Source organism: Heloderma suspectum, chromosome 17 (assembly GCF_057233095.1).
Source record: "Heloderma suspectum isolate Gila_16-S chromosome 17, 16-S_ref, whole genome shotgun sequence".
Lineage (NCBI taxonomy): Eukaryota > Metazoa > Chordata > Lepidosauria > Squamata > Helodermatidae > Heloderma > Heloderma suspectum.
The window spans coordinates 11,700,475-11,722,362 of NC_139474.1; the positions used below are offsets into that span (position 1 = coordinate 11,700,475).

Here is a 21,888-nt window from a genome sequence, read left to right on the forward strand (position 1 = left end):
GCCCAGAGATGTCCTGCAGCTGGGCAGCCAGACTCTTCTCATCCCTGGTAAGGTGCAGCTGCTTTTAACTCCTCTTTGGGGTTGAAAGAAAGACGAGAGATGGGCAAGTGGGGAGCAGGGGGTGGGCAGCAGTTTATGTAGCAATTCGTATGCTTCATTTTTTCCTTAGACCCAGCCTAGACAGAGGGGTCTTGGTGTCTTGTGCTCCTGTAAAAAGACAAAGTTGGGGGCTTCCTAGCACCCCCTAAAAGGAGCGGGGGAACCCAATCCAAAGTTTCTAAGGAGAAGGAAGAGGGAGCTGCTGCTGTGATGGAATCAATCTTAGCACAGCTGCATCCTGCTGTTACTCAGATGTTTTACCCTCTGGTTCTTCTGTCTTCCAGATGGTTCAGAGTTTTTGGCCTCCAAGATCCAAAGCTTTCGGCCTGCAGGGAACAGAAAGACAACCCTCTCTGGATTGCCCTGGTGTGCATGTTTGTTTCCAGATACCTCCCCTTGGCTGGAACTGAACCTTTAGCCGCAGCCAGGAGCCACAAAGTTTTCCCGGGTAACGTTTTTAACTCTGGGGTTTGCCACCTCCGCCAGACGAGAGCGGCGCCTGCTGCCCCCCCCCCCCGGTCCGTTACTGCAGAGTCAGATCAGCTTGCCAGCGGCTCGGCAAGAGATCTCTGGGGGGTTAGAACGGAGCCCGGACATCTTTCATCCGTCTGCCAACGCTGGAGAAAAGTATCACGAGGGCGGGCAGGCACAGATGGCAGTGGTGCCAGGCCGAGCTGTCAGAGGAGCTGTGGTCGGCTGGGAATCCATCGCTGCTTGTCCGGGAATCGCTTGATGCTCTTCGTATTTCTCATCCATCAGAAGGAGCTGCTTGCATTATCGTGCTGCATTTCTCTTGCGTCCTTGCCTTCTTGGGAGCAAACGCGCTTCTGGCTGGGCACTGTGCTCCGGCCCGCTGCCGATAATTCCTGATCCCGTGGAAGGATGTTGCTCAGCCCAGCTGTAGCGAAGGACAGAGAAACTCTCCCTTGCTTAATTTCCTATCTCCCTTTCAGCATCTCTCGGCAGCCCGGGGGCCTAGTTCCAAGCAGATAGCGCATAGGATGACAATTCCAAAACCACATTTTGAGGTGGCAAGAGGGCGTATTGCAACGCTTTCTCTATTTTGGGATGTTGTTGATGGGATGATCCCTATCCTGTAACTAAGCATTGCTGTTTCCAGCCCTGGGCAGTGGCTTTTGCAGAAGATAGGACCCCAAAGTTGGCATCTGCTGTTTCCTGAGGTCATGCACTGACACACACACTTCGCCCTCTCCAGTGGCTAAATCCTAAAAAAGTAAAAAGGGGCTTGGCTGACCACCCCACTCCTTCCTCACTTGGTATCCCTTCCCTCTAATCCCAAATGTGACTGTGTGTAGGCTGTGCTTGCTCAAGGAAGAGGCACTCTGTGCATGCTCAGAGCCACCCTTTTTTGGGGGGGTGCCCTGGCAAGGCAGTGTTGTTGTCTCAGATTAAGCACCAGTCCCTTTTCTAAGTGTACAGACACCAACTGGGCAGATAATACTACCTTTGGGAAGCCACCACTGTAAAGGCCCTCTGGCCTCTGAAAGTGGTAACGGTACCCAGAAGCAGATTGTCTGGAGACTCAAGTTTTGCTGCGAGCCTTTTAAAAAATAACTTAAGCAAAAAGAAAACAAAACACACTGTGCTGCTTTGCCTTTTTGGAAAGGAGAGGGACAGCCAGACTTGCTCTCTTCTTAAAAATAGGGCCTGCGTAATACAGAAGTTAGAGTCTGGTCCCCAAGAACCAGAACTGGTTCTGTCCTTGGCTGTTTCTGGGCTGCCTCCAGCCTCCCTCCCTTGGGGCACCGTCATGCCCTCTCGCAGTGACTCCAGCTACTCCCTGACTGGCCGCACGTCCCACAGCTTCACTCACCTGCGTGTCCAGCGCGCCTGGCTGCAGATCCTCCTCCTCCTGGGCTTCATCCAGATGATCCTGGGTGTTCTGATTGTGACGTTGAGTCTGCTGGTAACTACCAACATGCCCTCTCAGCACCCCATTCGGAGTTCTTGTCCCATCTGGGCTGGATTTCCGGTGAGTCTCTTGCAAGATGTAGTTTGAGGGGCACGTGGCTGGAAGGAGGGTGGTATTTGTTCATTTGTTACATTTCTATCCTGCCTTTCCTCCAAGTAGCCCAAGGCAGGGTACACGATCCTCCTCCTTCTCTCTATTTTATCCTTACAACAACCCTGTGAGGTTGCTTAGGCTGAGAATCATCAATTTGGATGGCTTTAACAGAGGGTTAGAGAAATTTCTGGAGGAGAAGGCTATCAATGGCTACTAGTCCTGATGGCTATGTGCTACCTCCAGCATCAGGGACAGTCTGCCTATGTACACCAGTTGCTGGGGAACATGGGCGGGAGGGCGCTGTTGCACTCATGTCCTTCTTGTGGGTTTCCTGTAGGCAGCTGGCTGGGCACTGTGTAAACAGAATGCTAGACTAGATAGACCCTTGGTCCAATCCAGCAGGGCTCTTCTTATGTTCTTATCTGGGTTTGGCCCAAAGTTACCTTAGTGAGCTTCATGGCCAAGTGGGGACTAGAACCTGTGTCTCTATCCACTACACCACAATGACTCTCTAATTCCCACTCTTTCTTCAGCTCCATGTCATTGATAAACCTATGAGGATTTTATTTCATTTACTGAAATATTTAAAGTGATGTGCAGATGGCATTTTTAAAAGGCCCAACATTACTTACTTATTTAACAGATTTCCAGGCTGCCGTTCATCAGCCAAAGCTTCCAACAAGGATATTTTAAAAATTAAAAATCTAGTAATTAACACTGAAACTAACAGCAGCTAAAAACAGAAGTTTAAAAATCAGCAATAAAATAAGGAACAACAAACACAAAACTATCTGTTAAAAGCCCTGGAAAATAAAAATCATATTCTGGCACTGGAAAGACAACAAAATAGACATCAACTAATTGGAGAATACTACAGTTAGGGAGCCAACATCGTAAAGGCCCTCTCACCTCTGAAGGTGTTAGCAGCACCCAGAAGCAGGGCTTCTGATGCAGATTGTAATGAACAAACAGGTTCTTGTGGGGGCAGGTGGTCCTTCAGGTTCATTAATTACTGCTTGTGTTTAATACCTGGTCACCATAAGTGACTAGGAATTCCATGCAGGTGAGCTGGCAGAATGCAAATGGATTTCCCTATCCCTCCTCCGTCTGTCAACTTGGTTTTGGTGCTGGCCACAGAGGAAGGGAAGCTCAACCATTCTCTGCTGGCCCACTTGGTGGAAAGCCTTTTTTTTTTAATTAGCCAAGGATGGTATTCTGCATTTCTGTACTGGCTGTGAAGGAGGGGTCTTTAATCATCAAAGGGAGGATGTGTGTTTGTCCATTCATCCGTTGGCCCCATACCTCCAAAACCATGAAACCTAGACACCTGAAACTTGGCATGTATACTAAGGGAACCCTGGCACGTGTGTGGGGGTACAACCTGGGGGTTACTTTATCTTTTTTTAATGCATCAATTAATTTTAATTTTAATTAATTTTAATGTGTCCATGTTGAAGCCCGCAGTATCATCTTCAGTCACTAGGGGCTGACTTCCCTAACTTTGCAGTCCGTACAGTTTGAAGCCTGGGAGATTAGTAGGCCAACGGAGAGAGTAATACACCTGCCCCCTCACCCATGCTGTGGGGCACCCCCCCCCCCGGGGAATGGATAGACCCTCAGGGGCCTAGAAGGGTGTACTATGGCAGGGTCTGTACCTAAGGGTGCCGGTGGGCATGCCTTCACTCAGATGGGGCAGGTACTACATGTCCAACTTTGATAGCTGTATAGGTTTACTTGAAGGCTTCACTCTGTCAAACTAAGGACTATTCCAACCTATGTGAAGCAGGATCCATTCACTAGTAGGCTAATAAAAAGAAAGAAAGAATCAGGCTAGTAACTTTCGTGGGGTTATTTAGATTGATTAATTTCCTGTTAAGATCAGTTCATGACAATAAGCTACCTGTGCAGACATCCCACCCCATATGTTATATATACACATATGAGACAAAAGTGGGGATACTCTTGTCTACTTGTAACGCCCAAAGCAAGAAGGAACACTGTCTGAGATGCTCTCCCCAACACCCCAGATATCATGGTTGATATCCATTACTTAATGCAGGGAGAATGCGTGGCCCTCCAGATGTTGTGGGACTGCTAGCCCCATCCGCCCTAGCTAGCATAGCCAATGGTGGGGGATGATGGGAGTTGCAGTCCAGTAACATCTGGCAGACCACACGTTCCCCATCCCTGACTTAGAGCTTTCCTAGATGAGGCTTTTATTGTTTGCTTGTCATTCCTCACTCACGGTTATTTACAAGTGCTTTAGACGTTGTCATCACCATCCAGTTTTGCATTTGTTTTTGAAAAGCAATTTCATGAGGGGCTTTTTGGAGTGGGGAAGATCCAGCACTTTTCTTTTTTTGCAAAAGTGAAACAAACTGCAAATCCTACCAGTGTGGTTGTGTTATTCCGCTATACCACAGCACCACCTAGCGGTTATGTAACAGAAAGGTAGGAAAGGAAAATTATTACATGTAGAGATCCGATCTTAATTCTGCAATGAAACTGGAAGTAGAAACAGAGGGTTAAACAGCCTCATCTAGAAAAGCTCTTAATGGCACTTCCATCTAAAGAGGCAGTCTACCTCTGAGTACCAGATGGTGAGGATAAGCAACAAGTCTTTCATTTTATTTATTATATTTTTATACCACCCCATAGCTGAAGCTCTCTGGACGTTCACAAAAATTGGAAACCATTAAAATACATTATACAAAGTACAAAAACTATTTACATAAAAACATATTAACAGCTAGCACACAGAGACAACATATATCTAAAAACAATTTTTAAGCAATTAGCCAAAGCCAGTCCAGGACCTGATTAAAATCTCATCATATGCTGCCAAATGCCTGAGAGAAGTGGGCAGTTTGAACCTGGTGCTGAAAAGTTAACAATGTTGGCACTAGGCAGGCCCCTCCATAATTGGGGGGCCACCACCGAGAAGCCCCTCTCCCTTGTTGCCACCCCCTGAGCCTCCCCCAGAGGAGGCACCTGGAGGAGGGGCTTAGATGCTGAACATAGTGTATGGGTTGGCAAACCAGGAGTCCTGTTTGTGGGCCTACTGAAGGCTAGGTGGACCTTTGGCCTAATCCAGCCGGGCTGTCCTTGTGCTCTCATTGCAGAAGGCTCCTGCCTGCCAGCTATATCTTGTATTCTGTTTGCTCTGCAATAGTCCGTCCTGAATCAATTTAAAAGCATATGTTATCCTATTTGAACAGTTCAGAAGGAGCCATATCAGCAGCTGCCGCACGTGTGAGAAGGCAGGCTGAGCACAACATGGCACCACAGCACTCATGCATGCACATTTCACACTCATGTGCCTTAGAGTTGTGATGTATTCCCCTGCCACTGCATTTCTAGAAAGATCTAGAGAGGAAGAGCTGAAACCTTTAGCACCGCCTTCCCTAACTTAGTTCCCTCCAGATGCTGTTGGAGTCACAACTCCCATCAGTCCCAGGCAGCAGGGCCAGTGGTCAGACATGCTGGGAGATGTAGTCCAAAACATCTGGAGGGCCCCAGGTTGGGGAAAGTCGCTTTATCAATTCACTCAAACAAAAGTGTGTCTCTTTCTTGGCTTTCAAAGAATGTTTACACTGCATTTCCTAAGTCCAAAGCAGTTTACATTAGCAACATTTTGAATCGCATCAAATATAAAAACATAGTGATTAATAATTCAGAGTGAATGAACTCCATTAAAAAAATAAAATAGTCCACAGCCTACCGATCAACACCGCATTCCTGGAGTCGTCGTATTCAACTCAGCTGCCAAGGGCCATACCAAAAAGATGAGTTCTGCAACGTCTCCCGAAAGCCATCTGGGATAGAGAGATCCTGACCTCACTCTGGAGGTCAGTCCAGAGCTGTTCCCAGCAACCAGCAATTTCCCTTCCCATAAGGAAGGGATATAGTGCAGGGTAAGATCTGATGACTACAGCTAGTTTGTGTCGATGTCTACTTAGTGGTGATAATATGCGGTGGGGAGAGTGGATAGAAAAGTGTTTTTCACCATCTCTTGTAACAGTATAACTCTGACTCCCTCAAGGACATTGATTGGCAGGAGCGAGGTACGTTTATTGCTGCAGTGGCCACCAAAGTGGAATGATTTAAAAGGGGGAATTGGATAAATTCATGGAAGATACGGCTCGGTGCCGGCTCCAGGGCTGAGAGGGCCCTTGGGCGAGACACCCTCAACGAGCCCCTCGGTGAGTCCACCTTCTCCCTGTTGTTATCACTTGCTCCTCCTCTTTCTCATCATGGCTGCAACTAGCTTGCTTGGCAGGCAGAGACCCAGGGAGCGAGGAGGCTGCCGCATCTCCTGCTCCTCCTTCCCCCCACCGCCATTGTCTGGGCTGGAGTGAGAGGCAGGGGAACAAGCAGGCTGCAATGCTGAAAAGAAGGAGCAACTCCAGGGAGCTCTAGTCAGTGGGCCCCTGCTGGGGTGTGGGCCCTTGGCAGGTGCCCGACCATACCTACCCTTGACACCCTGGCTTTCAATGGCTACTAGTCATGATGGCCATATATTCCCTCTGCTGCTGGAGGCAGGGTGCCTCTGAATACCAGTTGCTGGGGGTCACGAGAGGGAGGGTGCCATTGCTGCCTGTGTCCTGTGAGTGGACACCTCACAGGCATCGAGTTGGCCTCTGTGGGGACAGAATGCTGGTGTCGATTAGGCCTTTGGTCTAATTCAGCATGGCTCTTCTTGTGTTTTTCCTATGGTGAACCAACCGTTAATGCAAAGTACAAGACCACAGCCTCTATAAAACCGATTATAACAGATGGCAAACTAAGAACTTGCAGTCGATTCAGAATAGACAAGCATTTCTTTTATTCTTTACATGATGTGTTGTTCATTTCTCTATTGAAGGGCGCAATCCTATGCATGTTTAGACCAAGAAAAGGCCTACAGCTCCCAGCAGGCCCTAGCCAATCGTGCTGGCTGGGGCATGCTGGGAGTTGTAGGCCTTTTTCTGTCTAAAAATGCATAGGATTGCGCATTAAATCTATTTAAAATTATTTCTAGACCACTGTTAAGGGTTCCTTGTGCCACACGATGCTGTGGCGGGTGCTACCTTAGGTGGCTTTAGTTTAAAAGGAGATTAGACAACTCCTTGGAGGACAGAGTGGCCTCTCAATAGCTATTATGCATTGTGGTGAAATATAGCCTCCATGTTCAGAGGTAGTTAGCCTCAAAAGATGAGATGCTGGGAGAAAGACAATAGAGGATGGCTGTTTTCCTTCAGACTTTTGGTCTTATCCTGCAGGGCTCATATGCTATAGACTAGCCAATGGCTTTGCATGAGTTGGAATAGCCCTTTGTTTGATACAATAAAGCCTTCAAGCAGTCAGAATTGGACAGATTGTGCCTGCCCCATCTGAGTGTAGCCCTTGCCATGGTGCACCTTTATAGCCCCCTAAGGGAGGGGTTTGTCCACTCCATTGCCCTCAGGGGGGCTGCCCCACAGCAGGCAGGAGGGAAAGGCATATAACTCTCTCCCTTGGCCTACTAATCTCCTCCGTTTCAAACTGTGTGGATAGCAAAGCTATGTGCTGGCTAGGGAAGTCTGCCACTTAGTGGCTGAAGATGTTATTGCAGGCTTCAACCATATGGACACATTTAAATTAATTAAAATTAATTAATGTATTTTTATAAAGCAAAATGTCTCTGAGGCACCCAATTCTAGGGGTCCCTTAGTATGCATGCCAAGTTTCAGGTGTCTAAGTTTCACAGCCTTGGTGCTCTGGTAATGACAGACAGGCAGATAGACACACAGCCCCTTTTATTATTGTAGACGGTAGGTATGAAAAATACTACCTTCCCCAAGTAAAACTGGGAAGATGATTTCCCAGAGACAAGGACGAGCACTTTAGGATTGTCCCCGAGAAAGAGAAATCACCCATGGGGCGTGTGGGACTGGAAAGACTTTTCACAGCTTCCTCCCTCCTGGGCAGGCTCTCAAAGGCTTTCCGCCCCACCTCCAGCATGGAGGGGACAAAATGACAGTGCATGCAAGTTGTGGATCCTTGGCCGTGGTTGTGCTTGCCAGCCTCTCTTCTCTGTGTGCCTCTGTCTCTAGCTGGCGTTCTCTGGAGTGGTGGGTATCGTATCCTGGAGACGCCCTTTCACCCCTGTGGTAAGTGCTGATGCTTCGTTTGACAACGGGAAAGCAGCAGGAGGCCGGACACCTGGAGCCGGCACAAGATATGCATCTCCTTCTCCTCTTCCTTCTCCTCCTTGTCCTTTTAAATTGTTTGCAACAGCAACCCCAGGGTTTCTGCTGCCATCTCGCCCCTCAGTGCCTTCCTCAAAGTGAGACGTGATGGGTCTTTCCTCAGAGTGAGGCACTGTGGGCAAGGTGGCTCCAAAGATTGCCTACACCACATGCTCCAATGCCTCACTGCTGCCCCCACTTCATTGGCCGCTTGAGTCAGCTGCCTCAGGCTGCCTAATGGTAGGGCCAGGCCAGCTGCCGTGAACAGTACAGTGTCAGGGCCTGACAAATCTCTTGTTGGCAACGCATTCCACAAGGTTGGTGCCACCACAGAGAAGGTTTGAGATCTTGTGGCCGCCCACTTACTTTGTGATGCTGGGTGATCTGAAGTTGTGTCTCAGATGATGACCAGAGCATGTGGGGAGGAATGTGTGAGAGCATGTGGTCCTTGAGGTACCCAGGCCCTGACTCCCAGGCTTTAAAGTTTAACACCAGCACCTTGAATTTCTTGGAATAAGCAACCGCCATTCGTTCAAGCCCACTGTATGGAGAGGAAAATAACCAGTTGAAAAGCCACTGAGTGGTTAATGCATGTAGGGAATTGGGGTGCTGGCTTTGGTTTCGCTTTAGCCTACTTCCTTTGCCTGCTTTAGTTGTAAGAAGATGCCTCCTCTTGTTTTGTAGCAGTCCTGCTTAAAACTTGCAATTGCCTTCTGTCAAGCGTAGCCAGACAAACCTTAGTCTGCAACAGAATTGAGCCTGGAAACAAACAGGAAGGACTTCCATGCACACATACATAAAGAGAGAGAGAGAGCGTGCAGGTAGACGGTTATAGAGCTGGCTCCAGGTTTTTGTGGGCCCTTCGCCAAGACACCCTTAATGGCCCCCCTCCCTTAGCGAGTCCACCTTCTCCCTGCCATGGTCACCAGTTGCTCTTGCTTCTCCTCTTTCTCATCATGGCTCCTGCTTGCTTACTTGACGGGTATTGAGAGCCAGGGAGCAAGCGGGCCGCGGCATCTCTTGCTCCTCCTCCTCACCACTGCCATTGCCTGGGCGAGAGGGAGAGGCAGGGGAACAAGCTGGTTGCCATGGGGAAGAGGAGGAGCACGTCCAGGGGGCTCTTGCCAGTGGGCCCCTGCTGGGGTGTGGGCCCTTGGCAGATGCCCAACCGTCAGGAGCGCCCTGGCGGCCTCTTTCAGTAGACTCCAATAGCCAACTCAAGACACAGACGGAAGGATTCTTTTCAAGGCTTTAATCCTTTTACAACTTAATGACTTTTTCAGATGCTAATCACCAGCGACTAAGCAAGGAACAGCAGAGTAGCCTATGCTCCGGGTAGGCAGTTGATCCCCGTTTGAAGGAGAGTCACTTGAAGACCCTGAACTTATGGGCTAGGGAGAGATCCTCCCTCTTTCCCTTGGGTCCACGCGAGGCGGCCGTTGCTTGTGCGCCAAACAGGTGCTACACCTCCTTTCCACGCCCTCCATCGCTCGTCGCTCTCTGCGTCTGCGTCGAGCGTCTAGCAAGGCCCCCCCCCCCCGCACTTTCTCACTGCCAGGGTCGCTATCTATCTTAGGAATGCCGGCAGGAGGAATCTCTGCCAGCTGCTGTGCCTGTGAGGGATGAGCTGGCTCCTCTCCCACGGATTGCTGCTCCTCCTCAGAATCAGAACTGCTCTGGGGCTCTATGGGCTCAGTTTCCACCCTGACACCAACCATGTCTACCCTTGACGCTGGCCCAGGGTGCCAACGTAGAATAGGCATGCCTTCTTCTCTGCACACAGGAGGGAATGCCTCTTCTAAAATGTGGCTTCCTACATTTTATGTGCTTGCATTACCTCAAAACACAGGAGGGGATATCCCCACCCCGTGCTTCAAAATTATTGTTCTGTTTTTATTTAGATATGTGCAGATTTAATGAGTGACTTGATTAAAAACCACCTGTTTGGTTGACTAGGGTTTCTAATTGTGTGACAGCACTTCTCCAGCTACCAGAGGAGGAGGACAGGTCTATCAGTAGATATTAATTGTAACAGCTAAATGGAACCTCCATGTGCAGAAGCAGTATAGCTCTATCAATGCCAGATGCAGGTGGATCAAAAAGCAGAGGAGGCTTGAGCATCCCAGAGACATCTGCTGGGCCACTGTGGGAAACAGGATGCTGAACTCAATGGCCTTTGGTCTGATCCAGCGGGGCTCTTGTTACGTTTTTCTGCTTCCATCCCAGCGGTATTTTGAGCCTTCATATTCCCGATCCCAGCTTTGGAGTCGAAACAGGAAACCAGTTTCTAACCAGAGTGGTGCAGAGGCAACCGTTCAAAAGAATGGCCACTGTGGAAAACACCCCCGTCTCACTCCTTGGCGTAGTGCCCCCTCCTCAGCTCTGCCCTCCTGTGTGGCAATTAGGTGCCGATGGAAGATTTTTTAAAGACCTAATTGCTGTGGGGGAGGGGTTGAGGATGGATGGGGAGAGAGAGAAGGAGAGAAAGAGAAAGAGGCAGAATAGGAGAGAGCGAGAGAAAGAGAAGGGGAGAAAGAGAAAGGGGAAGAGAGGAATGATGGATGGATGGATGTGTGTGTGTGTGTGTGAGAGAGAGAGAGATTGAGAGAGAGAGAGAGAGAGAGAGAGAATAATCAGGTTGCAATGGTGAAGAGGAGGAATGACTCCAGAGGGCTCTTGTCAGTGGGCCCCTGCTGGGATGTGGGCCCTTGGCAGGTGCCCAATCTTGCCTACCCTTGACGCTGGCCCTGTGCATGTATGTGAGTGTAAGAGAGAGAGAGTGAGTGAGCATTGGGTCCTGGAGCTGCCCACTGCTGCCCTCAGGTGCAGGGGGTCGGGAAAGGATCCCACCATCTGGATGAACCCTTTGATGCGCCTCCCCCCCCCACTTTCAGGATGTCACTGCTCTTTTTCTCTCCACTTCCCCACTGCCCCCTTCCCAGATTACCTTCTTCACGCTTCTCTCAGTGCTGGGAGTCATGCTTAGCCTGGCTGGCTCCATCCTGTCCTGCCAATACGCCCAACAGGTGAAGTCCCTGGAGGCCTGCGAGCGGGTGAGGCAGCAAGACGGTTCCTCGGTCTGGAAGGAGCAGGGGTGGCGACGCAGCCTCAGAGCCCAGGTGGGAGTTGTTGGCTGAGAGCAGAACTCTATCTGCATCTTGCCTGTGTAGGGTTGGCAGTTGTTTCTCTCCGGTGGGAAATCAGCTTCGGGAGGGGATGGAATGGGGAGTGGGGCTGCTTAAATCCTTCCCCACTTGCTGCTGCTTTGCTCCCCCGCAAGAATGCCCCACAAGTATCCCCCCCCGCAACAGCACAAGCACACATCAACCCATGACAGCAGAGTAGGGATGTCAGAGGAATCTGTTTAGGGAGGTCGAGCATGACGAGCTTTCATTGGCTCGGCTCCCTGGACTTCGTTCTGCTTTCCGTTAGCTGATCTGACTTGGTCCGTGGCGAGTTGGGCCAGTTAGTGGATTTTCCATATTCTTCCATTTATGCAAATTACGGCTGCAGTTTGCACTAATTTGTGTAATTTGCACAAATGGTGCAAATTAAGGCCACAATTTGCATAATTTGTGCAAATGGCACAAATTGCAGCCGTTAGTGCAGAGTACACAAATTGCAGCCCCGACCAAAACAAAAGCCACAAAAACTCCCTGGAGTTCAGGGAAAACCCTTGGCTTGCCAATGCAAGTCAAGTTGGGCAGACAGTGGAAATCCATCGAGCCAGATTTCCAATCGACCAACATCCCTACAATATTTATTTATTTATGACTGTCAAAGTGCGTGGTGCTGTTCAAAGTGCATAGCTGGCTGGGGGCATGCTGGGAGTTGTAGTCCAACACCTCTGGAGGGCAGCAAGCTGGGGAAGGGTGGCCTAAAAAAATGGTGCAGGGCAGACTGAGAATGGAGCATTGGAAGATGGAGGCTGGGGTGTAACGGGGGAAGAAGACGAGATGTATTTATTTTGGTTACGTGCAGTTTGGCATAGTCACACAATAGGCTATGGGGCAGGGCTGTCAAGCCTCTTTTAGCCTGAGAACCAAACTCAATTTTGGAGACTCTCACAGGGGGCATTCTAGTGGTGGTGGGCGGGGCATAAAGCAAAAGGGGGCAGGGCCAAAATACTGCCAGTAACTAAGCTCTAGGAGAGGCAGTTCAACCTTTCAGAATGGGGAAAAACAAATCTGTCCCCAAGCCATTGCCAGTCAGAGGAAAGAGGGTGGGGACCAGGAAGGGGGCATGGCCTTCTGGGACCCCAGGTGGGCCAGATTTGAGGTTCAACACCTCTGCTATATGGGGGCTTTGGGGTTGTGCCAAGGGCTGCATGAACCAAGGTGGATTTTGAAGGGGAATTTGCAAGTAAGAGGGGAATGCATCACAAACGGTGTTCTGGGGGTTTAAGTTCCAAACATACAGGGTAGTAACGGAGAAAGGGCAGGGACTACAAAACCCATGGTGCAGCGCGACTGCATTCTTGCACAAAACCACCCAAAGCTTGCGTCAGATTAAATTAGCAGCACAAACTTAAACCTTCCCTGCTTCTTCTGCAGAGCAACTTCCTATACAAGAAATGCATTTACTCCTCCTCAGAACCTGGGTTTCCTCCGTGCGGAAATAATTCAGAGCCAGATCCAAATTGTTCCAGAATCCTCCTAGTCCTCAAGGTGAGTGGACAGTGGAGATCTTTAATGCAGACAGTGGACTTAGCTGATGCATCTTGGGATGAATGCATCTGTCAGTTTTTCCTCATTCAAATCTTTTAAATCTCAATTATGAAGATATTGGCAAATTTGGGGAAGTTCTTATCCAAAAAGCGAACCAAACATAATTCTCACCCACTTGCCAAATTTGACAGGTACAAACATTCCCAGCATGGAGAGGACCGTGCTGCGCCTGCCTGCCATGTAGCTGTTAATGTTGAGGAGCCCCTAAGAAAAAAAGAGGTGGCAACCTAATTCAGCACCACAGATGTGGTTGAACACTTGAGATTCAAACCCAGATTTTAAAGCCTTCATAAGCACTCAAAGCCTTCCGCCTGGAAAGACGAATGTGTCCCTTTTGCTTTCTCCTACATTTGGATTTTTACAGTCACAGATTCTTCCCATCCTGCTTATGAAGACATCTGTGGATTTTGTTTGGTTTGTTGTTTGAGAAGAACCTAGAATTCTCACCCATTTCGAGCTGTGTCAGACATTGTACTGAAGGAAAGAGAGAGAGAGAGGCTGAGAGAATTGGTTTTTCCCACAAAGACTTTCAAGCTTACCTTGACAAGGACTAGAACCTTGATTTTATAAAGGAGAAGAATGCAAGGTGAGCTTCTTGGGAAGCACCAGTGTCCAAATTATGGAGAAAAAGGACTCTGAATGAAACTCACAGGCTCCACCCCTGACACCGCCTGTTTCTAGCCAAATTGCAGTTTTGCCGTAACCTTCTAAAACAGTAGCTAAGGGAGCCATGACAGAAGGTAAAGGGGCCTTCCTTCCAGTTCCAGCTCCAGGTTTTTGGGGGCTCTTGGGCTAGACACCCTCAATGCGCCCCCCCCCCCTCAGTGAGCCTACCTTCTCCTCAGCTGCTCCTTTCCTCCTCCTCTTTCTCATCTTTGACGCTGGGCCTGGGTGCCAACTCAGAAGAGGCCTACCTCCTTCTCTGCATGCAGGAGGGGAGGCCCCTTCTAAAATGTGGCTTCCTGCATTAAGCTAATATGCACTTGCCAAGTGGAACACAATTCTCATACATCCCTAAAAAATGTGATTCTGTCAGTGAGCGGAAAAAAATGTGATTCTATCAGTGAACAGGCTCAGAACAAAAGACAGCTGACAATCCACAAAACCCAGACGGAATGGGTTAAAGAAAATCCGTACCTCCCTAAACCTGGGACCTTTCACATGCAAAGCAGGTGCCCTTCCTTTGAGCTGCTCCCCTTCTTTTGTTCTTGTGACAAATATCTCCCCCTGCCCCCGATTTAGGATCTACTCTTCAGTGTTTGCGGCCTGACAATTTTCGCCATCGTGGTGTGCACTCTCTCCGCCATCATGTGCTGCATCCAGATCTTTTCTTTGGACATTCTCCATGCGGTGAGTTCTGTGGATCGACGCACTGTCCCAAGCTCACATCGGATTCGTTTGGAAAGGATCCAAGTTCTTTTCACTTGTGTAGTGTGACTTCCCACACCCCCTAACTTCCCCCGTTTCTGTCCCCGTCCCCAGCTCTCCCCTCCACGTTCCAGCTCCGTGACGCTGGACTGCACCTCTCCCCCAGACACCTTCTTGCACCATATGCTGGACCTGGACGAGTTTGTACCCCCGGTACCGCCGCCACCGTATTACCCGCCAGAGTACACCTGCAGTTCTGAGACTGACGCCCAAAGGTACAATGGCTGAGGAAGTGGGGCTGGGGGAGAGTTATGAGGAGGAAGCTCAGGAGTGCCTTTCAGGGGACGTAGAGGTGGGCAGGAGGAGAAAGGATCCTTAGAAGCCCCAGGGCACCTTCAAGGTTAACAGAAATATTGTGGCATAAGATTGTGTTGACCAAGGATCATCCTGGGTGGGTTTGCTCACAACAAGAATTCATCGTGGGGGAATTACCCCGTGGGATCTTTCGTTGCTGCAGCAGCCTCCATTTTGAATATTCAAGCCACGGTTGGGGGCACGCTGCCGTAGCCTGTTGTTACATGTAAATCTGGCAAGGGTGGATTGTTAGGGTGCTTGACAAGCCACCCAGAACCTGTGGGCTGTTGCAGGGTTATGGGTGGCTTGTCAAGCACCCCAACAACCCACCCTCACTGGGTTCACACATAACAACAAGCTACAGCATGCCCCCGCCGCAGCTTGAATATGGAGAAGGCTATCAATAGCTACCAATCCTGATGGCTAAATGCGACTTCCAATATCAGAGGCAGTCTGCCTATGTACACCAGTCGCTGGGGAACATGGGCGGGAGGGTGCTGTTGCACTCCTGTCCTGCTTGTGGGTTTCCCGTGGGCAGCTGGTTGGCCACTGTGTGAACAGAATGCTGGACTAGAGGGACCTTTGGTCTGATCCAGCAGGGCTCTTCTTCTGTTCAAAATGGCGGCCGCTACGGCAACGAAAAGCCCTGTGGGGACATTTCCCCATGGTGGCTTCTTGTGACAGATGAACCCGCCTCTGTCTTTAAAGTTCTGCAGGAATTCCACTTTGTTCCTGCCGTAACATACTCAACCCAGCCACCACTCCAGAACTCGAAGTCCTGGTTTGGTTTAATCTCTCAGGAAGGAGGTTGCCAACTAACCAGGTGGGGGCAGGTGCGATGGATCAGCCTGTTCCTCCACCTTGAACAGCTTCTTGACTTGTAGGTCAGCAGATGAAACTTTGTGCTATGATTGGCAAGTGTGATCGCTTGCTTGTGTCTCCACGCAGCCTGCTGCTGGTCAAGACACAGGAGCAGAGGCCTGTAAGAAAAGTTGACAGCCTCTGTTGGGAGTGAGTTGATGTGGGGAAGGGGGTTCCAGGTGCTGGCAAGGCTTGATTGTTTCTGAGGAGCTGGCATGTGGGAGCTGAGGAGGGGAAAACTATTTCATGGATAACGTCAGTATTTTTGTCCGTCAGCATTACCTACAACGGCTCCATGGACAGTCCTGTGCCGCTGTATCCCACCGACTTCCCCCCCAGTTATGAAGCCGTCATGGGGCTCCATGGGGATAGCCAGGTACGGTGGAAGGAGGGTCTCCCTGGAATGGGATCCAAACTGGAAGGGAGGTGGGATCAGAGATGTGAAATCAGTGTTTGGACAGAGCAAGTCCAGAGCATCCTTTAGTCCCCAAAGGAGGAGAAAGTGGAGGTGGGGAACAAGGTAGCAAACCCCATTTTGGGGGGGGCTTCATTTCTTCTCAATCCGGCAACACGGCTGGCTCCCCACATCCAGGGAGCTGGCGTGCATCGCTTACCTGCCACCAATTCCTTGTACAAAGCATCGTCGTCATCATTAAAGAAAAAATTAACATTATTATTATTTATTTCATTTCTATACTGGCCAATAGCAGAAGCTTTCTGGGCTGTTCACAGCAATTCACCGATAAAATGCGGCATAAAAATTTTAAATCTGAAAAATGTTAAACCATTTAAACAGCTAAGAACAATTTCAGTAGAAGACTAGACCTGTTCAGACAGCTGGCAGAAATGCCCCATCGTATGCCATTCAGTGCCTAGGAGTACAGAACGGTATTCACCTGGCACCGAAAGGATGGCAGTGTGGGCGCCAGGCGGGCCTTGGCAGGGAGCTCGTTTCATAATTGGGGGCCCAGTTCACAGCCTTGACTGCCACACAGCTGGCAGCGGCCTCAGGCTCGGAGGGCTGTGAAAAGGGGGGATTCAGGCACATTCATGGAGGAGGAGAGGTCTGTTGGCTGCTTGTAGCCACAACAGCTAAATGGAAGCACCGTGTGCAGGGGTAGTCTATCTCTGAATATCAGATACTGGTGGGGAGGGCTCTTACCTTTGTGCCCTGGTTATGGTCTTCCTGGAGGCACCTGGCTGGTCACTGTAGGAAACAGAATGCTGGGTGGGCTGGACTCTTTAAAGCAGGGCTGCAGAACCTCAGCCCTGGGGACCCAACTGAGCCTGCCTGGGGTCCCAACCCAGCCTTCTGGGGTTCCGCGGAGGGCAATGCCCCTTTTCCCCCAATCACTGATTGTTTGGTGGTTCCTCAGGGTTTATGCAGTTTCCCCCCATTCTGAAAGGGTGAAATGCCTCTCCTAAGGCTTAATTACTGCCAATATAGTAGCTTTAAGCTACTATAGTAGCTTTAATTCAAGGTGTTGGTTTTGACCTTTAAAACCCTACATGGTTCCGGCCCAGCCTATCTTAAGGAGCGCCTCCAGCAACACCAGCCAGGCCGCTTAACAAGATCAGCCTCGGATGGCCTTCTCTCTGTCCCATCAGCCAGGACAGCTAGACTGGTGGGGACGAGGGAGAGGGCCTTCTCTGTGGTGGCCCCCACTCTGTGGAACTCCCTCCCTAGGGAACTCCGTCATGCCCCCTCTTTAATGAGCTTCCGTCGTGCATTAAAAACGTGGTTGTTCAGGCAGGCATTTGGGGTGGGTTAGGGTATTTTTTAAAAAAAAAATTATGGTAAAATTTTATTGTTTTAAATTGTTTATGGTGGGTTGTACATCGCCCAGAGTGGCTGGGTGACCAGTCAGATGGGCGATTAATAAATTTAATAAATAAATAAATAAATATGTTTGGTATAATGGCCCTGCCCTCTTTTTGCCTCTGGCCCCGCCCACCACTGGAATGCACCCCCCAAGAGCTTCTCCAAAACTAAACTTGGCCCCCAGGCTGAAAGTGGTTCAGCAGCTCTGCATTAAGGATTCAACAAGCCCATGGAGGATGGGCCTAGCAGTGGCTATATGGTAGGGCAATTAAAAGGAACCTCCAAAGATAGAGGCAGTGTACCTCTTAATAACAGATGCTGAGAGTAAAGCAGTTGTTCAGTCGTTCAGTCGTGTCCGACTCTTCGTGACCCCATGGACCATGGCACGCCAGGCCTTCCTGTCCTGCGCTCTCTCCCGGAGCGTGCTCAAGTCCATATTCATTGCATCAGTGATGCTATCTAGCCATCTCATCCTCTGCCATCCCCTTCTCCTTTTGCCTTCAGCCTTTCCCAGCATCAGGGTCTTTTCCAGAGAGTTTTCTCTTCACATTAGGTGGCCAAAATATTTGAGCTTCAGTATCTGTCCTTCCAATGAGCACGCAGGGTTGATTTCCTTTAGTATGGACTGGTTTGACCTCCTTGCAGTCCAGGGCACTCGTAAGAGTCTTCTCCAGCACCACAGTTCGAAAGCATCAATTCTTCGGCGCTCAGCCTTCCTTATAGTCCAGCTCTCACAGCCATACGTTACTACCGGGAAAACCATAGCTTTGATTAGACGGACCTTTGTCGGCAAGGTGATGTCTTTGCTTCTTACTGTGCTGTCTAGGTTTGCCATAGCTTTCCTCCCAAGGAGCAAGCGTCTTTTAATTTCATGGCTACAGTCACCATCTGCGGTGATCTTGGAGCCCAAGTAAATAAAATCTGTCACTGCTTCCATTTCTTCCCCTTCCATATGCCAGGAAGTGATGGGGCCAGATGCCATGATCCTAGTTTTTTGAATGTTGAGTTTCAAACCAGCTTTTGCACTCCCCTCTTTCACCCTCAACAAGAGGCTCTTTAGATCCTCTTCGCTTTCTGCCATTAGGGTGGTATCGTCTGCGTATCTGAGGTTGTTGATAATTCTCTCGGCAATCTTAATTCCGACCTGTGATTCATCCAGCCTGGCATTTCTCATGATGTAGTCTGCATATAAGTTAAATAAGCAGGGCGACAATATGCAGCCTTGTCGTACTCCTTTCCCAATTTTGAACCACTCGGTTGTTCCGTGTCTGGTTCTTACTGTTGCTTCTTGACCCTCATACAGGTTTCTCAGGAGACAGGTAAGGTGGTCTGGTACTCCCATCTCTTTCAGAATTTGCCACAGTTTGTTGTGATCCACACAATCAAAGGCTTTAGCGTAGTCAATGAAGCAGAAATAGACGTTTTCCTGGAATTCTCTTGCTTTCTCCATGATCCAGCGAAAGTTGGCGATTTGATCTCTAGTTCCTCTGCTCTTCGAAACCCAGCTTGTACTTCCGGTAGTTCTCGGTTCGCATACTGCTGAAGCCTAGCTTGTAGAATTTTGAGCATCACCTTGCTGGCATGTGCAATGAGTGCAATTGTATGGTAGTCTGAACACTCTTTGGCATTGCCCTTCTTTGGAATTGGAATGTAAACTGACCTTTTCCAGTCTTGTGGCCACTGTTGAGTGTTCCAAATTTGTTGGCATATTGAGTGCAGCACTTTAACAGCATCATCTTTTAGGATTTTATATAGCTCAGCTGGAATACTGTCATCTCCGCTAGCTTTGTTGTTAGTAATGCTTCCTAAGGCCCTGTATAGTTCTTCTGTGTATTCTTTCCACCTCTTCTTAATCTCATCTGCTTCTGTTAGGTCCCTGCCTTCTTTTGTCCTTTATCATGCTCGTCTTTGCACAAAACGTTCCCTTGAGATCTCCGATTTTCTTGAAGAGATCTCTAGTCTTTCCCATTCTGTTGTTTTCCTCGATTTCTTTGCATGGTTCATTTAAGAAGGCCTTCTTGTCTCTCTTTGCTATTCTCTGGAACTCTGCATTCAGTTGGATATATCTTCCCCTTTCTCCCTTGCTTTTCGCTTCCCTTCTTTCCTCAGCTACTTGTAAAGCCTCATAAGACAGCCACTTGGCTTTCTTGCATTTCTTTTTCTTTGGGATGGATTTCGTTGCTGCCTCCTGAACAATGTTACGGACCTCCGTCCATAGTTCCTCAGGCACTCTGTCTATCAGGTCTAATCCCTGAAATCTATTCCTCACCTCCACTGTATATTCATCAGGGATATGATTGAGGTCATACCTGAATGGTTTAGTGGTTTTCCCTACATTCTTCAATTTCAGCTGAAATTTTGCAAGAAGCAGCTCATGATCTGAGCCACAGTCAGCTCCAGGTCTTGTTTTTACTGACTGTATGGAGCTTCTCCATCTTTGGCTGCAAAGGACATAATCAATCTGATTTCGATATTGACCATCTGGTGATGTCCATGTGTAGAGTCGCCTCTTGTGCTGCTGGAAAAGAGTGTTTGCTATGATCAGCGTGTTCTCTTGACAAAACTCTATGAGCCGTTGTCCTGCTTCATTTTGTACACCAAGGCCATGCCTGCCTGTTATCCCGGTGACTTCTTGACTTCCTACTTTAGCACTCCAATCCCCTATGATGAAGAGAACATCTTTTTTTGGTGTTAGTTTTATAAGGTGTTGTAGGTCTTCATAGAACCGATCAACCTCAGCTTCTTCGGCCTCAGTGGTTGGGGCATAGACTTGAATTACCATGATGTTGAATGGTTTGCTTTGGATTCATACTGAGATCATTCTTATCATTTTTAAGATTGTACCCCAGTACTGCTTTTCCCACCCTTTTGTTGGCTATGAGTGCTACTCCATTTTTTCTAAGGGATTCTTGCCCACAGTAGTAGATATGATGGTCACCTGAATTAAATTCGCCCATGCCTGTCCATTTTAGTTCGCTGATTCCCAAAATGTCGATGTTCAATCTTGCCATCTCATGTTTGGCCACCTCCAGCTTACCTTGATTCATTGATCTGACATTCCAGGTTCCTAAACAATATTGTTCTTTACAGCATCGGACTTTCTTTTCACCACCAGACACATCCACAGCTGAATGTCCTTTCAGCTTTGGCCCAGCCGCTTCACTCTTTCTGGCGCTACTTGGAAATTCCCTCTGCTTGTCCCCAGTAGTATATTGGACACCTTCCGACCTGGGGGGCTCATCTTCCGGCGTCATATCTTTAAGCCTTGTGATACGTTCCATGGGGTTTTCTTGGCAAGAATACTGGAGTGGGTTGCCATTTCCTTCTCCAGTGGACCACATTTTGTCAGAACTCTCTGCCATGACCTGTCCATCTTGGGTGGCCCTGCACGGCATAGCTTATGGCTTCACTGGGTTACACAAGCCCCTTCGCGACAACAAGGCAGTGATCCATGAAGGGGAGAGTAAAGCAGAAGGGAGGGCTATTGGTTTTGCCCTCTGCATGTAGGCTTCTCGGAGGCATCAGGCTGGCCACTGTAGCAAACAGGGTACCGGGTGAGACATATCCAGGGGGGTTCTTTTGCACATGTTTCTTCTCAGCTGCGTACCAGTGACAGGCAACCATTTTGGTCCCAGGGCCACATGCAGTGACAGAGATTCAGAGTCTCTGGGGAGTCGAAAGTCTCCTCCTGCTCCCAGCAACCCCAGTTGGGATCGCTTCTTCCCTGCTGCTATTAGCAGTGCAAAAGCAGGGATCCTGGTTGCTTCAGGGGTGCTGCAGGAAGGGCTTTACCACCCCTCCCAAGAGCCCCTGATTGGAAGAACTGCTGATCAGGGGTTCTGATACTAAGAGCTGATCAGCTGGGCGGGGGGAAAAGTGGTCTGGGCTCACGAGGGCCCCACAAAGAGCATCCGGCCTGTGGATTGACTACCCCTGCACAACATTCTCTGCCTCTGCTCTGCAGGTGACACTGTTTGACTCGCAGTTTACGGACACCTCGCACGGCCCCTGCTCCTGCAACCAGGTCCCTTCCGTCGTGCTCAGTGGCGAAGGTAAGGACCCCCTGAGGGCAGTACGTGCCCCTGCATTACACCCCCATGCACCAAGGGCTGTGTACCGCATGAGTCTGGGTTGGCTGCAAAGAGCCAGGACTCCTAACTAAGTGCAGAGCAGAAGCGACACACCCAGCAACATTGCCCATCAAACTGTTAGAGCAAAATCCAACATAAGCCCTGCTTAGAGTAGTCCAATTGAAATGAACGGGGCTTAAGTTAGTTGTGATGACCCTTCAGTGGGGTCTGCTCTAAGTAGGACTTAGGCGGGATTTTACCCTTAGGGTTGAACCTCATGCGGCCGCCAGAGGGGAGCCGGGAACCAAGTACCAGAATTCGGGGGACCAGAAGCCAAAGAACATGCCAGGCT

At 49.3% G+C, this 21,888-nt stretch overlaps 1 protein-coding gene across 1 annotated transcript in view; it reads left to right on the forward strand.

Moving 5' to 3' along the window:
• The first annotated feature begins 1,870 nt into the window (after positions 1-1,870).
• Positions 1,871-21,888, forward strand: part of ENTREP3 (endosomal transmembrane epsin interactor 3) — a 31,701-nt gene continuing 11,683 nt past the window's right edge. Inside the window, exons 1-9 of the mRNA XM_084824435.1 lie at positions 1,871-2,092; positions 5,842-5,914; positions 8,200-8,256; positions 11,302-11,453; positions 12,888-13,001; positions 14,304-14,411; positions 14,544-14,704; positions 15,921-16,020; positions 21,431-21,518. Coding sequence (XP_084680561.1) covers positions 1,871-2,092; positions 5,842-5,914; positions 8,200-8,256; positions 11,302-11,453; positions 12,888-13,001; positions 14,304-14,411; positions 14,544-14,704; positions 15,921-16,020; positions 21,431-21,518 — 1,075 coding nt within the window. The remainder of the gene's footprint in view (positions 2,093-5,841; positions 5,915-8,199; positions 8,257-11,301; positions 11,454-12,887; positions 13,002-14,303; positions 14,412-14,543; positions 14,705-15,920; positions 16,021-21,430; positions 21,519-21,888) is intronic.